A 16,761-nucleotide genomic window follows, 5' to 3' on the forward strand; every position below is an offset into this window, starting at 1 on the left:
AAGATTTTTAAGTTCACACTTCCCACAGATTTGTGTATCAGTTTGGAGAAGCTGTTTCTGAAGTATTGGTTGGTTATTCTCTTATCTGATATCTTCAGTTCCCTCACCTGTTCCCATTCAGTTTTATTTTAACTGAGTCTGTTTTGAGAGAAAATGCAATTTATTCTCTGTTGTTTCTTGTTTCCCTTCACTTAGAAACTAAGGCTGCTTACAGATGTGAAAAAAAACGAAAACTTGACATGCCCCCACACTGACCACAGCACAGGCCCAGAAGAGGAATCACATTAGTTGCCCAATATCTGTATAGATCGAGCATTTCAGCAGGGCTTTTCGGCACTTTTATCTAAGAGCTCAGTGGTTCTCAACTTTTTTTGGTTGGTGTATCCTCAGTGTCTGGTTGAGAAGCATGGAGTCCCCTGACGGCTGCCTGATGACTGGGAGTGGGGGTCCCCCACACACCCATGTGGCAAAAGCTGGAAGTGCCAGTGGTGCACAGCAGCAAAACTGGAAGTGCCAGCAGCATGCAGTGGCGGAAGTGCTGGTGGTGTGTGGCACCAGCAAAAACAAAAGCACTGGCAGCATGTGGCATGTAGCAGTGCAAGTAGTGCAAAGTGCTGGTGGCCCCGGCCCCTGCTTCTCCGTGCCACTGCCATGTACCCCCTGGGGCCTTCCCAAGTATCTCCAGGGGTACGCATACCCCCAGTTGACAGCCCCTGTTAATAGCTGATTAAATCAGCTATTGGATAAAAGGACCAAAAAGACCCACTGAAGCACCTGATCTATAAAGATGTTGCGGAGCCAGGTTGAACTATTGTCCTGCCTCTTCTGGTAAAGCTCTGTTCTTTTTTTTTTTCCTTTTTTTCACATCTGTCAATACTCTAAATTTTCAGAGGTCTCAGGAACAACTCATTTATATGCCTCGCCACTAAGTGGAAGCCAGAATTTGGGTTCCATTGGTATTAAGGTAGGTTTCCCAGCTCTGAGTGGAGTGGAGGAAAGGAGAAGAACTAGGGTGACACCACCCCAGCAGAACACGGGTGCTACTAAAGGGGTTGAAAGAGGAGATAAAACTGCCTGAAGAGAATGAAATGGCAGCATGTGTGACTTGCTAGTGGCCCATCCTCATATCTGGAATTTTCCAAAACCCAATTAGAAGCTACAATCCAGTTCTCTGATATGAGGTCTTGCTGAGATTTTCAGATTCTTGTTTCCACTTGCTTCTTTCTCTGCATGAGCTATTATCCTGGATATCAAGCTACAGGCTCTCTATCGCGTTGTCTCCAAGCAACAGCTTGACATGTGGGAGATTAAAATCTCTTTGGGAGTTTGAAATCAAATGGAGAATGACGTTGTTAGGTGATTTAAATGCCCTCAAAAATAAGCGTACCCACAAAATATTTTTTTTTAATCAGTAACTGGACTTAGTAGCTTGCATTTAAGAAATTCAGTTGTTTTGCTTCAAAACAAAAGCTATTTCTGTTTCTTGTTGTAGGTTGCCACTCGGCATGACCCCCAAACTGCGCATGTTAGACTTCTGATTAATAACACCAACATGCCATCCACAGCTAATCTCACAGATCTCATCCTGCTGGACAATGTTACTGGCCTTCATGTTAAAAAAAACAGTGGTAATAAGACTGCAGATGGGTTCCAGATATACAGGAGAACATTCCTGCAAGGTAACGAACTACAAATGGTTACAAATTTGATGGTGGTCCTGACTGAAATGTGGGAAGTCAAAGTACTTCCATATTAAGATATTTAACTGTTCATTCTGGTGATATAGCTTACAATCCACAACTCTCCAATTAATAAGGCAGCTTAAATGAGGCTGACAATATTTCCTGAGTTTCACAACAGGATACTTAACTGTCCTCCAGCTCTCTGGCACTTTCAGCTGTTTTTAAGCTCTAGTTTTATCTGAGAGGCAGGGGGAGGGCAGAATGCCAAAGGACCAGTGGTGACCTCGCATATCCCCTGCCTGGAAAACACCAGAAACAGAGGTTTCTGAAAACGTAACCAAAACTTTCATTTGACCAAACCAACAGGACATTCGCAACAAATATTTAAACAATACTGTCCTGAAAAAAAGATGCATGGTCACCTAGCTTAAACATTCCAGAAACTTGTATCACTGTTTTAAACTCTGCAGCTTTACTTTCTTTTATCTCAAAGAGAGTCATGTCAAATTTAGCACTAAGCTTTAGGGCTCTCTCTCAGGTCTATGAGTGCAGAATTCAATTCCTTCAAAAAAGCCAGAAGCGTTCTTTGCATTTTTTTATTGCATGAAAGCTTCCATGAACAAGTGTTCCTCATTCAGATTTGTCTAAGCTAGTTAGTCTAGCCTCAAGTTTACAAAAGGTAAAGTACGTGGGGCTTCCCTTGATGACTCAGGAAACTGTGGCTGGTGTAGAACATGGCAGTCCGCTTTCTGACAGAGGGTAGGTCACCAGGGAATATGGAACCGGAGCTCCAGTTCCTGCATTGGCTTCTGATAGTTTTTCAGGTACAATTCAAGGTGCTGATTTTGACTGTTAAGGCCCTAAACCAGGGGCGGGCAATTATTTCAGGCAGAGGGATGCTTACTGAGTTTTGGCAAGCCATTGAGGGCTGCATGGGTAGTTCTGCCTGTTGACAGGTGCCTCACCCCCTGGTTGTCAGTTTGTGGCCAGAAGTCCTGCCCCCTAACCCCTGACCTTTGCCACCAGAAGTCCCTCCCTTTGCCCCCTGGACTTACTCCTTTTAGCAAGGGGTTTTGCCATCCCTGAACCAGAAAATACCAAATTACATTCTAAAAATCAAACGTACTACAACATTAATTTCATTAAAAAAAAAAAAGTCCTGATTTACATGCGTTTGTGTAGCGTGCATAGAAGTGACAATACAATAGCTTAAAATTAAGTCTTACTCTTGTATACTGGTGAATTGCCCATTAAGAATGATGGGGTGTGGGGAGGGCTCCCTCCCTGCCATCATCGCAGCGCTCCGCTGTCCTACTCTGACCCTGCCGTTCCCTCCATCCCCCTCCGCCCCCGCCCTGCCCTGCCCCGCCCCGCCCCACCGCCACCTCCAAGCTTGAGCATTCCAAGAGGGTCTCCCCCCCCCCCCCCGCCCTGCCCTGCCCCGCCCCGCCCCACCGCCACCTCCAAGCTTGAGCATTCCAAGAGGGTCTCCCCCCCCCCCCCCGCCCTGCCCTGCCCCGCCCCGCCCCACCGCCACCTCCAAGCTTGAGCATTCCAAGAGGGTCTCCCCCCCCCCCCCCGCCCTGCCCTGCCCCGCCCCGCCCCACCGCCACCTCCAAGCTTGAGCATTCCAAGAGGTTCTCCTCCCCCCCCCCGTCCGGCTGTGTATGTGCCTGTGCAGAGCATTCTGATTGGTTGTTTCAGTAAACATTGTGATTGCCTGCCAAGAGAACCAATCAGAGTGCTCTAAGAGCATTATGGACAGACAGATGGACTAAGCCCTTTATATAGATAGACTTGTGGAAGGGTGCGTATATGTTTGTGGGTATGTGGAGTGTGGGGGAGGGTATGTGTGGGATTTGTGGCAGGGTGGATAGATGTGGGGGGTGTAGGTGCGTATGGGTTTTGTGGGGGGCTGCGAATGTGTGGGGGGAAGGTGCCTGGGAAGGGTTGTGGTTTGAGTAGAGGGGAAGGGCTTGCCCCCACCCTGCCCTGTGGCAGGCAGCGCCCCTGCTAGCGCTCTTGCAAGCCCAGGCTCCATGCTTCTGCTGCTCCTGGCCCCAGGCCAGTGGGACAGGCCCCGTGCTCCCACTCACTTCCACTTGCCCCACCCCATCTGCCAATGCTGCCCTTCTCCTGCTGCTTCCCCCTCTCCCCCACTCCCCTCAGCTGCTCCAGCACCACGTCCCAGCTGCTCTTGCGGTCCTGGCGCTGCAGCTGGGAACCATGTAGTGCCAGAATGTGGCGGGTGCAGTTGGAGCGGGGAAATGGCTGCGGCAGGCAGGGCGCAAGGGGCAGCTAGCGGTCATGAGGAGTGCAGCAACAGCCAGGCAGAAGCATGGGGCCCACACCAGTTCACTGTGGCCAGTGCTGGCAGGGTCCAGAGTGGGACGGCAGGAGCACGGAGGCTGGGCTGCCAGGGTGTGACAGGTCACCCTCCCTGGAGCCATCTTTCTGGTTATCTACACCTTACGTGGGGTGCCCTTGGGGTCTGCTCTGTAATTCTTCAGTCCCGCCCTAATCTCGTCTGCCATGTCTTGATAGAATTTTTTTTTTTTTTGAGCGGGAGACTGCCTATTATTTTGGGTATGTTGGGGTCTCTTCTATTATGGCGTGACCCCTGTTTTCTCTGGCTAGGCTTCCCCGTCCGAACCCATTAAACCGGGTTTGACTCCAAGGCTCTAGCTTTTCCTCTTCCCTTATGGAGCCTGGCCTAGAGGCATGGGAGCCAGACCCACAACCAGCAGATCACAGGTTCAAAACCTGGGCGCAACCCAAACCTGCCTCTGTCAGTCCAAACAAAACAAAGACAAAATATAACTGCGCTCTGGTGCACCAGTTCTCACCTGGCTTTCAAAAATAGTCCTTCAAATACCAGGGGTTCATGTCTCCCAAAAGCTGCACCCTCACTGGTGCTGGGGTCTGCACGCTGCCATGGACCCCCTCTGAGGCTGCCTCCATCCCCTAATAGCCTCTCCCAAGCCACTGGTCCTCAATAATCAAACGAAATGTAGACAGTCCCATCCAGGTACCATAACTGCTTTCAATAAAATAATAATAAAAAGAAACAAGTGATTATGTCATCTTACATTTACGCCGGGTTTGTGTTTCGGATCCCATCTGTTGTCTCGCATGGTTTCCACAGTTCCCTCTTCCAACTTTTGGACTGCTCACTAAGCTTCTCCCTAGAGCTTTGGGATGCACTTCAGCTGCCTGCCTACCTACTGCTGTTCTGCCCTGGGTTCTTATAATCCCTCCTCTTTTGGTCAGCTGACTAGTCAGCCTGGCCCAGCTATTAACCTCTTCTGCACCAGTTCTCTGGGCCCAAAAGGTTCGGGCTTTAAAGGGGTGGGCCTGCTTTCTAGTAGCAGGGCTAGGGTTCGCTGTTACATAGGAGTTCTATGGAGCTGGGCTTCATTGCTCAAGCAGGGAGAGAAGGGAGTCAGCTTGAATCCATAGAGCCCCTGGCAGCCTGCCCCCATGCTCCTACTGCTCTGCTCTGGGCCTTGCCAGTGCTGGCCTCAGGGCACCAGCGCAGGCCCTGCAGTCCCACCCAGCGCTCGCTGCACTTCACCCACCTGCTCACTGCTCCTTTCCTCTGCCTGCCACAGCCATTTCCCTGCTTACCCCCGACCTGGCCTCTGACACCACGTGGTTCCAAGCTACAGCACCGGGACTGTAGGAGCCAGCCCAGCCAGCCCTGAGGACTGGAGCAATCACCCATGGTCCTCCCCTGCCTCTCTCCCCCCGCTCCTTCTTATCTGTATTTCCCTCACTGCAGGGAGGCAGAAACAGCCCCAGGCCACAAGCCTCCAGAAGCCCCTCCTAGGCAGAAGCTTCTGGCTGGGGCTTTGGGTGGGTAGAGCTGGAGGGGGGCACGGGTAGCCTGGACTTGCTACTGTGGCTGCTTAGTTCTGCTACCGGCTCCCCCTGGGTCCTGTTGCTCCTGGCTCGTGTCATCTTTGACAGGCAGCCAGGGACAGGTATATATTAATTTTCTAAATATTTTAGTGGCCCTGTGGGCCAGATGGAATGGCCTGGTGGGCTGGATCCAGCCCGCGGGCCGTATTTTGCCTGCCCCTGCCCTAAACAATCTGGGTGCTGTATTCCTAAAGGACCACATTCTTCTGTATGCCCCATCTTGATCCCTAAGTTCAACTGAGAGCATCCAATTACAAGTACCACCAATGAGCCAGGGTCTCTTGTTGCAAACATATGGGAAGTCATTCCTGGTAGTTCCTCCTCAGCTTTAGAACGCCTCATTAAGGCCCATCAGAGCCTGAACCTGGGCATCTTTTAGAAGCACTGTAAGACCTTCCCATTTGGGCAGACATTTAACAAGCAAGGCTCAGCTGGGATAGTGTTTAGCGAATGTTTGTTTTATATCCTATTTTAATATTGTATGCACTTTTATAAGTCATTATGTTTCTTATTTTAAGATTCCCTTAGCCTTTGTTGGGATAAATAGTGGCATATAAAACAGAGACAAATAAATAAAATAAGTACATTCAATTCAGTATAACCAAATACCTTGCTCAATAACAAGTTTAAGATGGTGGTTCTCAACTTTGTTAGACTCGAGGCACCTCTCAGGAGATGCCAAGTCTTAGCTTTCACTCATTGTTTTGACTACAGAAAAATAATACAGCAATTAATTTGTTGCAAAGAACTCAGAAAGACCACAAATGGTCAAAATGTTTTCGACACTATGTATTCCTATTTGAAAACTGGGTTTATGTTGTAGGTAATTTGTGGGTAATTGCACACCTAACCATGCTAATAGTGAGTGGCACCCTTAAAAGCATCTTGTTACATCTCAGGGGTCTTTGGTACCCTGGTTAAGAATAACTGGTTTAAAAGAATCTTTAAAAATCAAATTAAAAAATATAAGGCTACAGTTGGTTCCATATTGGCACAAAACATCATCTGCATGGGAAAAAAAAAATGAAGAAATGGGACCAAAAACATTGCTAGTGTTAATAGGTAAGAGATGTATATACCTATCCTGATATCATAGAATCATAGCAAATGAGGGTTGGAAGGAACCTTGGGAGATCATCAAGTCCAACCTCCTGCTCAAAATAAGACCATCCCCAACTAGACCATCCCAGGCAAAGCTTTGTCTAGCCAGGTCTTGAAGACCTCCAAGGATGGAGGGTCAGTCCATCACCTCTCTGGGTAACCTGTTCCAGTATTTTACTATCCTCCTAGTGAGAACATTCTTCCTAATATCTAAGCTAAACTTCCCTTGCTGCAATTTGAGACCATTGTTTCTTGTTCTGTCATCTGCCACCACTGAGAACAGTCTAGCTCCATCCTCTTTTGGACCCCACCTAGCTGAAAGCTGCTAATAAATCCCTTCTCAGTCTCCTCTTCTCTAGACTAAATAAGCCCAGTTCCTTCAGCCTCTCCTCATAAGTCATGTCCCCCAGCCCCCTCGCCATTTTTCTTGCCCTCCACTGGACTGTCTCCAATTTATCCATCTTTTCTGTAGTGGTGGGCCCAAAACTGAACATGGTACTCCAGATGTGGCCTCACTAGTGCTGAATAGAGGGGGGAGTAATCACTTCCCTAGACCTACTGGCAACACACCTACCAATGCAGCCCGGGATGCTGTTAGCCTTCTTGGCAACAAGGGCACACTGCTGGCTAGGTCACTCTGAATCCTAGCCCTACCATCCAGCATATCTACTACTCTCCCCAGCTAGGTGTCATCTGCAGATTTGCTGAGGGTGCACTCTATGCCATCTTCCAGGTTGTTAATGAAAACATGGAATAAAACTGGACCCAGGACTGACCCCTGGGGCACTCCATTTGAAACTTGCTGCCAACTAGACATCGAGGCATTGATTGCTATTCTCCAAGCCTGATACTCCAGCCAGTTTTCTATCCACCTTTCAATCCATTCATCCAGCCCATACTTCCTTAGCCTGCCTGTGAGAATGTTGTAGGAGACCATATCAAAAATCAAGGTACACCACATCCACTGGTCTCCCAGGGTCCACAGAGCCAGTCATCTCATCATAAAAGACATTCAGGTGGTCAGGCATGACTTGCCCCTAGTGAATCCCTGCTGACTGTTCCTAATCACCTTCTTCTTCTTTAAGTATGTAGAAATTGATTCCTTGAGGATTTTCTCCATGATTTTTCTTGGGACTGAGGTAAAGCTGACTGGTCTGTAGTTCTCTGGATCCTCCTTGTTTCCTTTCTTAAATATGGGCACTATGTTTGCCATTTTCCAGTCATCCGGGACCTCTCCTGATCACCATGAGTATTCAAAGATGATGACTAGCGGCTCTGCAATCACATCAGCCAACTCCCTCAGCACCCTTGGGGTGCATCCCATGCAGCCCCGTGGACTTGTATATGTGCAGCTTTTCTAAATAGTTCCTATCCTGTTCTTTTACCACTGAGGGCTGCTCACCTCCTCCCCAAACTGTGCTGCCTGGTGCAGTAGTCTATCTGTGAAAATGGAGGCAAAAAAGGCATTGAGCCGCCTTTTCTGCATCCTGTGTCTCAAGGTTGCCTCCTCTGTTCAGTAAGGGACCCAAACTTTCCCTGATCCTCCTCTTGCTACTGACATACTTGTAGACACCTTTCTTGTTACCCTTCACATCGCTTGCTAGCTGCAACTCCAATTGCATTTTGGCTTTCCTGACTTCATCCCTGTGTACCTGAGCAATGACTTTACATTGTTCCCTAATTATTTCTTGAAGTTTCTACTTCTTATAAGCTTCATTTTTGTGATTTAGTTTACTGAAGAGTGCCCTGCTAAGCCAAACTGGTCTTCTGCCGTATTTTCTAGTCTTCCTGCGCAGCAGGATGGTTTGTTTCTGCACTCTCAGTAAGGCTTCTGTAAAGTACAGCCAGCTGTCCTGGACTCTTCTCCCCCTCAGACTGGCTTCCCAGGGGATCCTGCCCATGAGTTCCCTAAGCAAGATGAAGTCTGCTTTTCTGAAGTCCACGGTCCTTACTCTGCTGCTCTCCCTCCTTTATTTCCTCAGGATCCTGAATTCAGTCATCTCATGGTCACTGCTTCCAAGTTGCCATCCACTACTACATTGCCCACCAATTCATCCCTGTTTGTGAGCAGCAAGTCAAGAAGAGCATGGCCTGTAGTTGGCCACTCCAGCATGGGCTCTAGGAAGTTTTCCCCAGTACTCTCCAAAAACTTCCTGGATTGCCTGTGCACTGCTGTATTGCCCTCCCAGCAGATATCAGGGTGACTGAAGTCCCCCATGAGAACCAGGGCCTGTGGTCAGGAAACTTCTGCTAGCTGTTTGAAGAAAGCCTCATCTACCACTTCCTCCTGGTGATCTATAGCTGACACCCGTCACCCTTATTGCTCTTTCCTCTGACCCTAACTGAGAGATTCTCAACAGGCCTATCTCCAGTTTCAGACTGGAGCTCTGAGCAGTCATACAGCTCTTTTACATAAAGCACAATTCCTCCTCCTCTTCTCCCCCGCTTGTCCATCCTGAACAGTTTGTACCCATCCATGACAGTGCTGCAGTCATACAAGCTCCCACTAAGTCTCTGTTATCCCGATCACGCCATAGTTTTGTGACGGCGTGAGGACCTCCAATTCTTCCTGCTCGTTTCCCAGGCTACATGCATTTGTGTACAGGCACCTGAGGTAACTAGTTGATTGCCTGGATTTCTCAGGAAGTATGAGAGCACTTCCCCTGTTGCCCCCTCCTGCTTGCTCTTCCTCCAGGTCTCCTGCTTCCTCACTTACGTCAAGGCTTCAGTCTCCATGCCCCAGTGAACCTGGTTTAAAGCACTCCTCACTAGATTAGTGAGCCTGTCCGCAAAGATTCTGTTCCCTCTCTTTGCTAGGTGGATCCCATCTTTTCCCAGCAGTGCTTTTTCTTGGAAGAACATCCCATGGTCAAAAAGGGCAAAGCCCTGCTGGCAACACCAACTGCGCAGCCAGGAGTTGATCTGCGGGATGCATCTGTTCCTGCCTGGGCTCTTTTCCTTAACTGGAAGGATCGACGAGAACAAAACCTGAGCCCCAGACCCCCTCACCCTTACCTTATCTTTGCCTGACCTTCAAATGGGGACCTTCATTTTGTATTTTGTAGTCTTTCTTAATCTGTTGTTGCTGTCCTTACTTATGTTACATAGTGCCTACCAGAAGACAGTGTCCTTTCTGAATTAAAATGTTGCCCAACATGAGTAAAGGGGCCATCTTGAATGTATCTTGAATGTAGACATCAAGAAGGCCTTTGGCACTGTTTCTCACTCTATGCTCCTAAAAAACTAGGTGACTGCAGCATCGATGCTTACACAGTCAGATGGGTGGCAAATTGGCTTGATGGTTGCACCCATAGAGTGGTGGTGGATGGGTCGTCTTCGACCTGGAGGGATGTGGGCAGTGGAGTTCCCCAGGGTTTGGTCCTTGGGCCTGTGCTATTCAACATCTTTGTCAGCTACTTGGAGGTGGGCATGGAAAGCACGCTGTCCAAATTCGCTGATGACACAAAGATGTGGGGAGAAGTGGGCACACTGGAGGGGAGGGACAGAATCCAACTAGATCTAGAAGAGTTACAGAGGTGGGCAGATGAGAATAGAATGGAATTCAACACAGACAAGTGCCAGGTGCTGGATCTAGGGAGAAGGAACCTGCAACACACCTGTCGGCTGGAGAACACCCTTCTTGTCAACAAGGTGGCAGAAAGGGATCTTGGAGTCATTGTTGACTCCAGGATGGACATGAGCCACCAATGCAAGGAAGCAGACAGTAAGGCTAACCGCACCTTGTCGTGCATCCACAGATGCATCACAAGCAGGTCCAGGGAGGTGATCCTTCCCCTCCATGCAGTGCTGGTCAGGCCACAGTTGGAGTACTGTGTCCAGTTCTGGGCGCTGCACTTCAAGAGGGATGTGGCTAATCTTGAGAGGGTCCAGAGGAGAGCCACTCACATGGTCAGGGGGCAGCAGGCCAAACCCTACGAAGATAAACTAAAGGGTCTGAATCTATTCAGCCTCCACAAGAGAAGTCTGAGAGGGGATCTGGTGGCTGTCTATAAACTCACCGGGGGCACCAGCGGAATATAGGTGAGGCTGTGTTCCCCTGGGCACCACCTGGGATAACAAGGAATAATGGCCACAAACTGATTGAGAGTAGGTTCTGGCTTGATATCAGGAGGCATTACTTTATGGTTAGGGCTGCCAGGCTCTGGAATGGGCTCCCATGGGAGGTGGTGCTCTCCTCTACCTTGGGGGTCTTCAAGAGGAGGTTGGATAGATATCTGGCTGGGTTATTATGATCCCAGCACTCGTTCCTGCCCAGGGCAGGGGGTCGGACTTGATGATCTGTTCAGGTCCCTTCTGACCCTAGAAACTATGAAACCTTAGAAACTATGAATTTGTTTGTGTGCATCCCAGTATATTTGCAGGTTGGCTAGCTAAGGTAGCAGTAAAGTTTGTTAAAACTTTAAAAGGTCTGTGCAAGTTGTTGCAGTGACTCTTCCAAAATAAGGCAGCAAACAAACACAAGCAAATTATAATGAGGGTAAATAAAGGAGGATAGGAGTAAAAATGCAAACCCTCGATAGCCTTAGTTTCAGCCTGCTCCCTAGACTCTGTTTGGGGTGCCTTGGCATCCTTGATTGAATTCTCCATCTTCTGACTCCTTGTTTATCCTCTGCATCTGCATCCTTTGCTTTCTGCTCTCATATATTGCCTGCATGTTCTCTTAGTCCATTTTGAAATTCTTACATTATATACTTTTTAAGTAACTAAGCTAGTGATTCTCAGTGTACCCTGGTAACCTGAGGTGTCTTGAGATCATTTCAAAGGTGCTACAGAGTACAACGCAATGTTAGTACTGTTAGATGTGTAAACATGATTCACAGGATAAAACCAGAGTCTTCAAATTGGAATCTGTCATGTTGAAACAGTCAGGCCTGTTATGTTCTTTCTACCACAGGAGAATTACTAAAGTATTTTTCTGTAGTCAGAAAATTAGTGACAGCTGAGAGCTGGCATTTTCCAAAGGGTGCTTCAAGTCTATTAAGGGGTGCTTCAAGTCTAAAAAGGTTGAGAACCACTGAACTAAGTAGTGTTCTGATAGATGCATTTTATCACTTACAGCTTTCCCAGTGGAAGAGCAGTATCAGGCCATCTGGGTCTGTTCTATTGTTGGAAGTTAATATTTTGTGCAAATTTGCAATTATGGAGGCTTGGTGGATGTTACTAAAGGCTTGGATATTTAGAAACTTTTATCAGAGAATTGTTGGCTTTCTACCCAGATCCTCAGAGAGGCTGTCATCTGCAAAAGTTTATGCCTCTCTGAATTAATTAGTCTCTAGGATGGCACCTTGCCTTCAGCCTGGCTTCAGACTGGCCAACTACCTCTCTCTCAAAATGAATTAGCAAATCAAGCTTGAACGTTTGTCAAATATAAAACAGTTTCCATTAAAGCTGAATTGAATCTTGGTTTTTCCAACAATGGAAAGTGTATAAAGAAGACTTAAGTAGGAGAGACTCAACCAGAACAACTTAGCTTTATTTTTTATCCACTGGTATGTCAGCTGCCAAATTCAGCACTTGTAACTGATGATGAGCAAACTCGGTAACTCATACTATGGGTTATGTTTACATATGATGTGTGTTATACAGAATTATTGCCTATCTCAGAGACATAGTCTAAATTAAAGATTCATTTTGACTTCCATTGAAATCAGTGACAAAAGCTTTAGCGGGAGCAGGATCAACTACTTCGCAAAAACAATGAAAGTTGTACAGGAGACCACTCTTACTGGAATATCTTTTATTTTGAGAGAGCACTTCAAAGTCTCTCTCAAAGAGGAAGTACAGTTCTGTCCCCTTTTAATTCAGTCTCCATCAAGCATATGTTGTTTATTGGTACTTTGAGTACTTAGATGTGAATTGGGTCAGATTTGGTACGGTCATTACAGGTGAGAAGTGGTGGAAATGTTTGCATGCAAACTCTGTACCTGCATTCACCTGAAGGTGGGGGATTTACCCTATGGGAGAATGGTATTGCCACTGGCCTTCCCTGTGGATGCTGCATATGGAGGCAATGCCAGGACCATCTAAATCTTCACTGGACCCTGAGCAGTAGAGTCTGCCTGGGGGAGAATGAATTTTCTCTTCATCCTACCCGTTTTCTACACTATGTTGATTGGTTTGCCTTCTACCACCCATTCTCCCTCTCCCTCTGAAGTAAGTTTTGCAAACTATTTGTATCCATCTCCTAAGGGGACTTTTAGAAGCACATTGAAACTGATTTTTAGAATTGCTGAATCACTGTAGCTTTCACGGAGTTCAGCTGAGTGATCTTCTCATGAAGAAATCAAGCCCAGATGGGTGTCTCATGCAGGCTCATGGGCTCTTCCCATGCTTTTAATATTTACTAGTTTAATAAAGTAAATAAAGACTAAGCTCAAGGACTACTGGCAGATACAACACACTCACTGATTCAAGTTTAGTCGCTGATTCACTTTTCTTATAACAGGTGGAGAATACTACTCAGTAGACTACGTTGCCCTTCTTGATGTAAAAGAAACCTGGAATAATAAGATATTGACACTGCCTGCTAAACTGACCTTCAGGAGTACATCACTGGTACTTACTTTTCAGTATTATTTTACTCCGTTACAATCTATATACAAAGAGTGTAGGAATTTTGGAAATTATTCTTGTCTGCCTAAGTCAGACACGATGAAACAAAGTTTTTAAGACATCTTCTCACAATGGTTATAATATATTTGAAGTATATGTATGAGTATCATTCATTAATGACTGGAATGGTTTGTAGATTTAGGTTTCATGAGTCCAATAGGTAAAAGGATTAGAGGTGTTTTGTTTGTGTATTAGCATATAATTCTTTCCTTATGCTGAGTTCTTTCTCCATTTTATCTGTGTATTCAGAAAAAGTGTCCAATTAATGTACATATGTGTTACATATCTACACAGTCTTTTATTTCTGTCTCTCACTTTAAATTGTCTGGAGCCTTTGTTGGGAAGGGCAGCATATACATCTAAAAATAACATAAAGGTTCTAAATGTATTGCACTAAGTTGAAGGCTTGAACTCCATGGATTCTGTCTATAAGAGCAAGACATTATATTCATTACTACTTGAAGGGTAATTTTCTGTAATTGTATTATGATCTTAGATTTCTTTGGCTTTTCTAATGGGATTATTCCTCTGGTCATTTCTTTTGTCATGGCTTTGTACATATATACAGACATATCTATTAAAATCCTTTGTATCTGAAATTTTCAGAGGCTATTTTAAATTGTAGGGTGCATATGGAGGATGGCCAATCTTCCTAGTGAGAATGGCCCTTTAAATTCAACTTATAATGAACAATTGCATCAGTTACAGTTAAAAAGAAATGTCAGCCACCAATCGATGAGGGATAAAAATGTCCTGCGCACAGGTTTTTCCATTATTGCTTTTTATGAGATTTTATACCTGCCTCTGAAACATCTGGCCACTGTCGGAGAAAAGATGAATCAAAAAACAATTGATCCAGCAGTTTGTGTAAGTCCTCTGAGAGTGTTTTCTTAATTTCTCTAAGGACAAGGTGTGTTTCCTGTTAGCAACTAAGGTTCAGTTTCTTGAGAGGTTTGGTGACTTGAGGTCATTTCACAATTCCATGTCTCAAACCTGATCTGGAAGCACATTTCCCCTTGCCTTATTGTCCTCTTTTAAGGGGGAAAGACATTTGGGGTATGTAAAGAAGACACTCAAGATGCGATTTCCAGAATTAGGGGAGTCACAAGATAAGAAATGTCCATTCTGAGTTATCCCATTCCTTAGTGGTCTCTAGCTTGCAAACTTTTGCAATGTCTTGATGCTTTTAGTAGACTTGCTGCCTTTGAGGTTTTTCTTGTGGACCTTCAGTTCTCCCCTGAGGACTTTACAGGCAGCAGTTAATGCTGTGAGAAGCTTCTTTAATTTCTGAATGAGTATCCAATTAGGAGTGGAGTATTTCCCCACAGGGGCTGCTCCCATTATTGGTAAATAAGATACTGAACTCTTCTGTTAAACTTTTGTAGCAGTCTTCTTTCTCATGTCCTTGTCATAAATGAAATTTTTTTCAAGAATTCTGTATAATTCCATTGCTGTAGCAAGGTCCTCCTTTGTACAAGTCTCACCAAGTAATCAGCAAATGAGCAGGTGCTCTATGGTCTGCACTTCACTGCACTCTCATATATGCGTGTAATTAGAGTAGCCCCAGTTGATCATGTTTGTTTTTGATCTTACAGTTTGCATGAACCGGCAGTTCGAGCATCACCATTTTGACCAGTCTGTATCAGCCACTCAGAGAAGGTCCTCCTGGGGTTCTAAGGCATCTAATTGTGCATAATCTTTCCTCCTTTAATCTCAATCATGCTCTGTCATCCATTGTGTCCAAGGATGCAGCATTGGTTGTAAACAATTTCGTGCTGTAAGACCTTTGGTTACTTTTGTGTGACGATATAATGGATGCCTGGATTCCATCTGCCATAATCTTTCATTTTGGCTCACTGTTTTTCTTCTGATATCAGCAGAGGTGCACTAGTACATTAGTCCATATCGTATAAGCACCGATAAAAGGAAAATTGACTTTATCAGCAGTCAGCTTTTTTTGGCTGATGTAGCTGATAATGTTACTGATAAATGCTGCATGCATACAGCATGCATGTGGCCATAAGTGCAGCCCAGGAGCTTGGAGAGCAGCGTCCAGCTGGTAAGCCTGTGAGAGGGAAGGACCATGGAGGGGTGCAGATCAAGGTCCCCGCGATGAGGGAGGGAGTGGGGCTGGAGCAGGATCAGGCGCTGCAGCTGGGGCAGTGTGGGGCACAAGACAGAGCCAGTGGCTTGAGTGAGGAGAGGAGGGGGGCTTCTGTCACTGTGCACACCACCAGGGCGGGCATGGTTGGGTATGTGCCCCTTGGATCTGTGCACGGGCTGAGGGTAGGCTGCCATTGTGGGCTGGGGCCAGGGCTTCTCTAGCTTCTTCCGGGCAGCTGTGCTTGGGCAGGTGGGGCAGGCATGGTGGCACTGGGAGTGAGGTTATGGGTAGACTAGAGCTACCCCAAATTTGCTGTAGCCACCCCTTGCAGTGCTGCTGCCGCTTGCTATGCCCCCACTGGGCCTGAGCACAGTCACTGGAAAGAGGCTGGAGCAGCCCCAGCCTCATGCAAAAATCGAGGGGGCACATGCTCCCCAATCGTCCCCCAGGAGTGCATGCAGCCCCATTCCCTCCCTCACCACAGCGACCTCGATCTGTACCCCCCCCCCGTGTCCCTTTCCTCCCACAGACTTACCAGCCAGACGCTGCAGCATTTATCAGTGACATAATCAGCAATCAGATTGGTATCAGCAGATATGGCTGGTCAATAATTGGCCATCAGTATCAGTTCAAAAAATCTTTATCAGTGCATGCCTAGATATCAGGTGGTACAATGCCAGCCAGTAAATACAGGCTGTCCTTTGGTGTTGGCTTTAGACATCCTGTTATTTCATGGCAACTGTTTTTTAGAATTGGGTTTAGTTTCTTGGCATGGACTGATCATTCCCATTGCATACCCTGTAATGGAGTAACACAAGGCAATAGCAGTGGTTCATAATGTAGCTGGGTTTGCTTCCCATTTTGAGATGACCACTTTTGAAGTATTGTGTTGTGGGCTTTCTCTTTCTTCTCTGCATGTGCTTTGAAGATAAGTTTTTGGTCCAGTGTAACCCCTAAGTACACAGGGTTCAGAGGATTAATCAGTGAGATTCCATCCCAGGTGATGTTTAATTTCTGCTTGGCTTCTCTGCATCTTGGTTGTGTTGGCATGAAGCTGGTTCTTATTGTAATAATCTCAGTGTGCATGTCAGTCTGTTCTTGACAGTGGTTAAATCCTTCTCTTGCCATGTGATGCATAGATCATCAGTGTATATGAAATTCCTCGTATTGCTCTGTATGAGTTGGTCATTGGTATATATATTAAAGATGCTGCCCTGTGGAAGGCCGTTTCAATAGTACATTTAATAGAAGTTATAGATTCTTCTCTTGGAGTACACATGGTGGGGGAACATAAAGAACCTGGGTGGTGTACCAGGTTTA

General features: G+C 46.4%; 1 protein-coding gene across 2 annotated transcripts in view; it reads left to right on the forward strand.

The window, feature by feature from the left end:
* Positions 1–16,761, forward strand: part of EVC2 (EvC ciliary complex subunit 2) — a 192,506-nt gene that overhangs the window by 25,761 nt on the left and 149,984 nt on the right. For both annotated transcript variants that reach the window (XM_019526310.1, XM_019526311.1), the window contains exons 4-5: positions 1,493–1,679; positions 13,171–13,280. In XM_019526310.1, coding sequence (XP_019381855.1) covers positions 1,553–1,679; positions 13,171–13,280 — 237 coding nt within the window. In that variant the 5' untranslated portion in view covers positions 1,493–1,552. The remainder of the gene's footprint in view (positions 1–1,492; positions 1,680–13,170; positions 13,281–16,761) is intronic.

Source organism: Gavialis gangeticus, unplaced genomic scaffold (genome assembly GCF_001723915.1).
Source record: "Gavialis gangeticus isolate Ggan-Ray unplaced genomic scaffold, GavGan_comp1, whole genome shotgun sequence".
Classification (NCBI taxonomy): domain Eukaryota; kingdom Metazoa; phylum Chordata; order Crocodylia; family Gavialidae; genus Gavialis; species Gavialis gangeticus.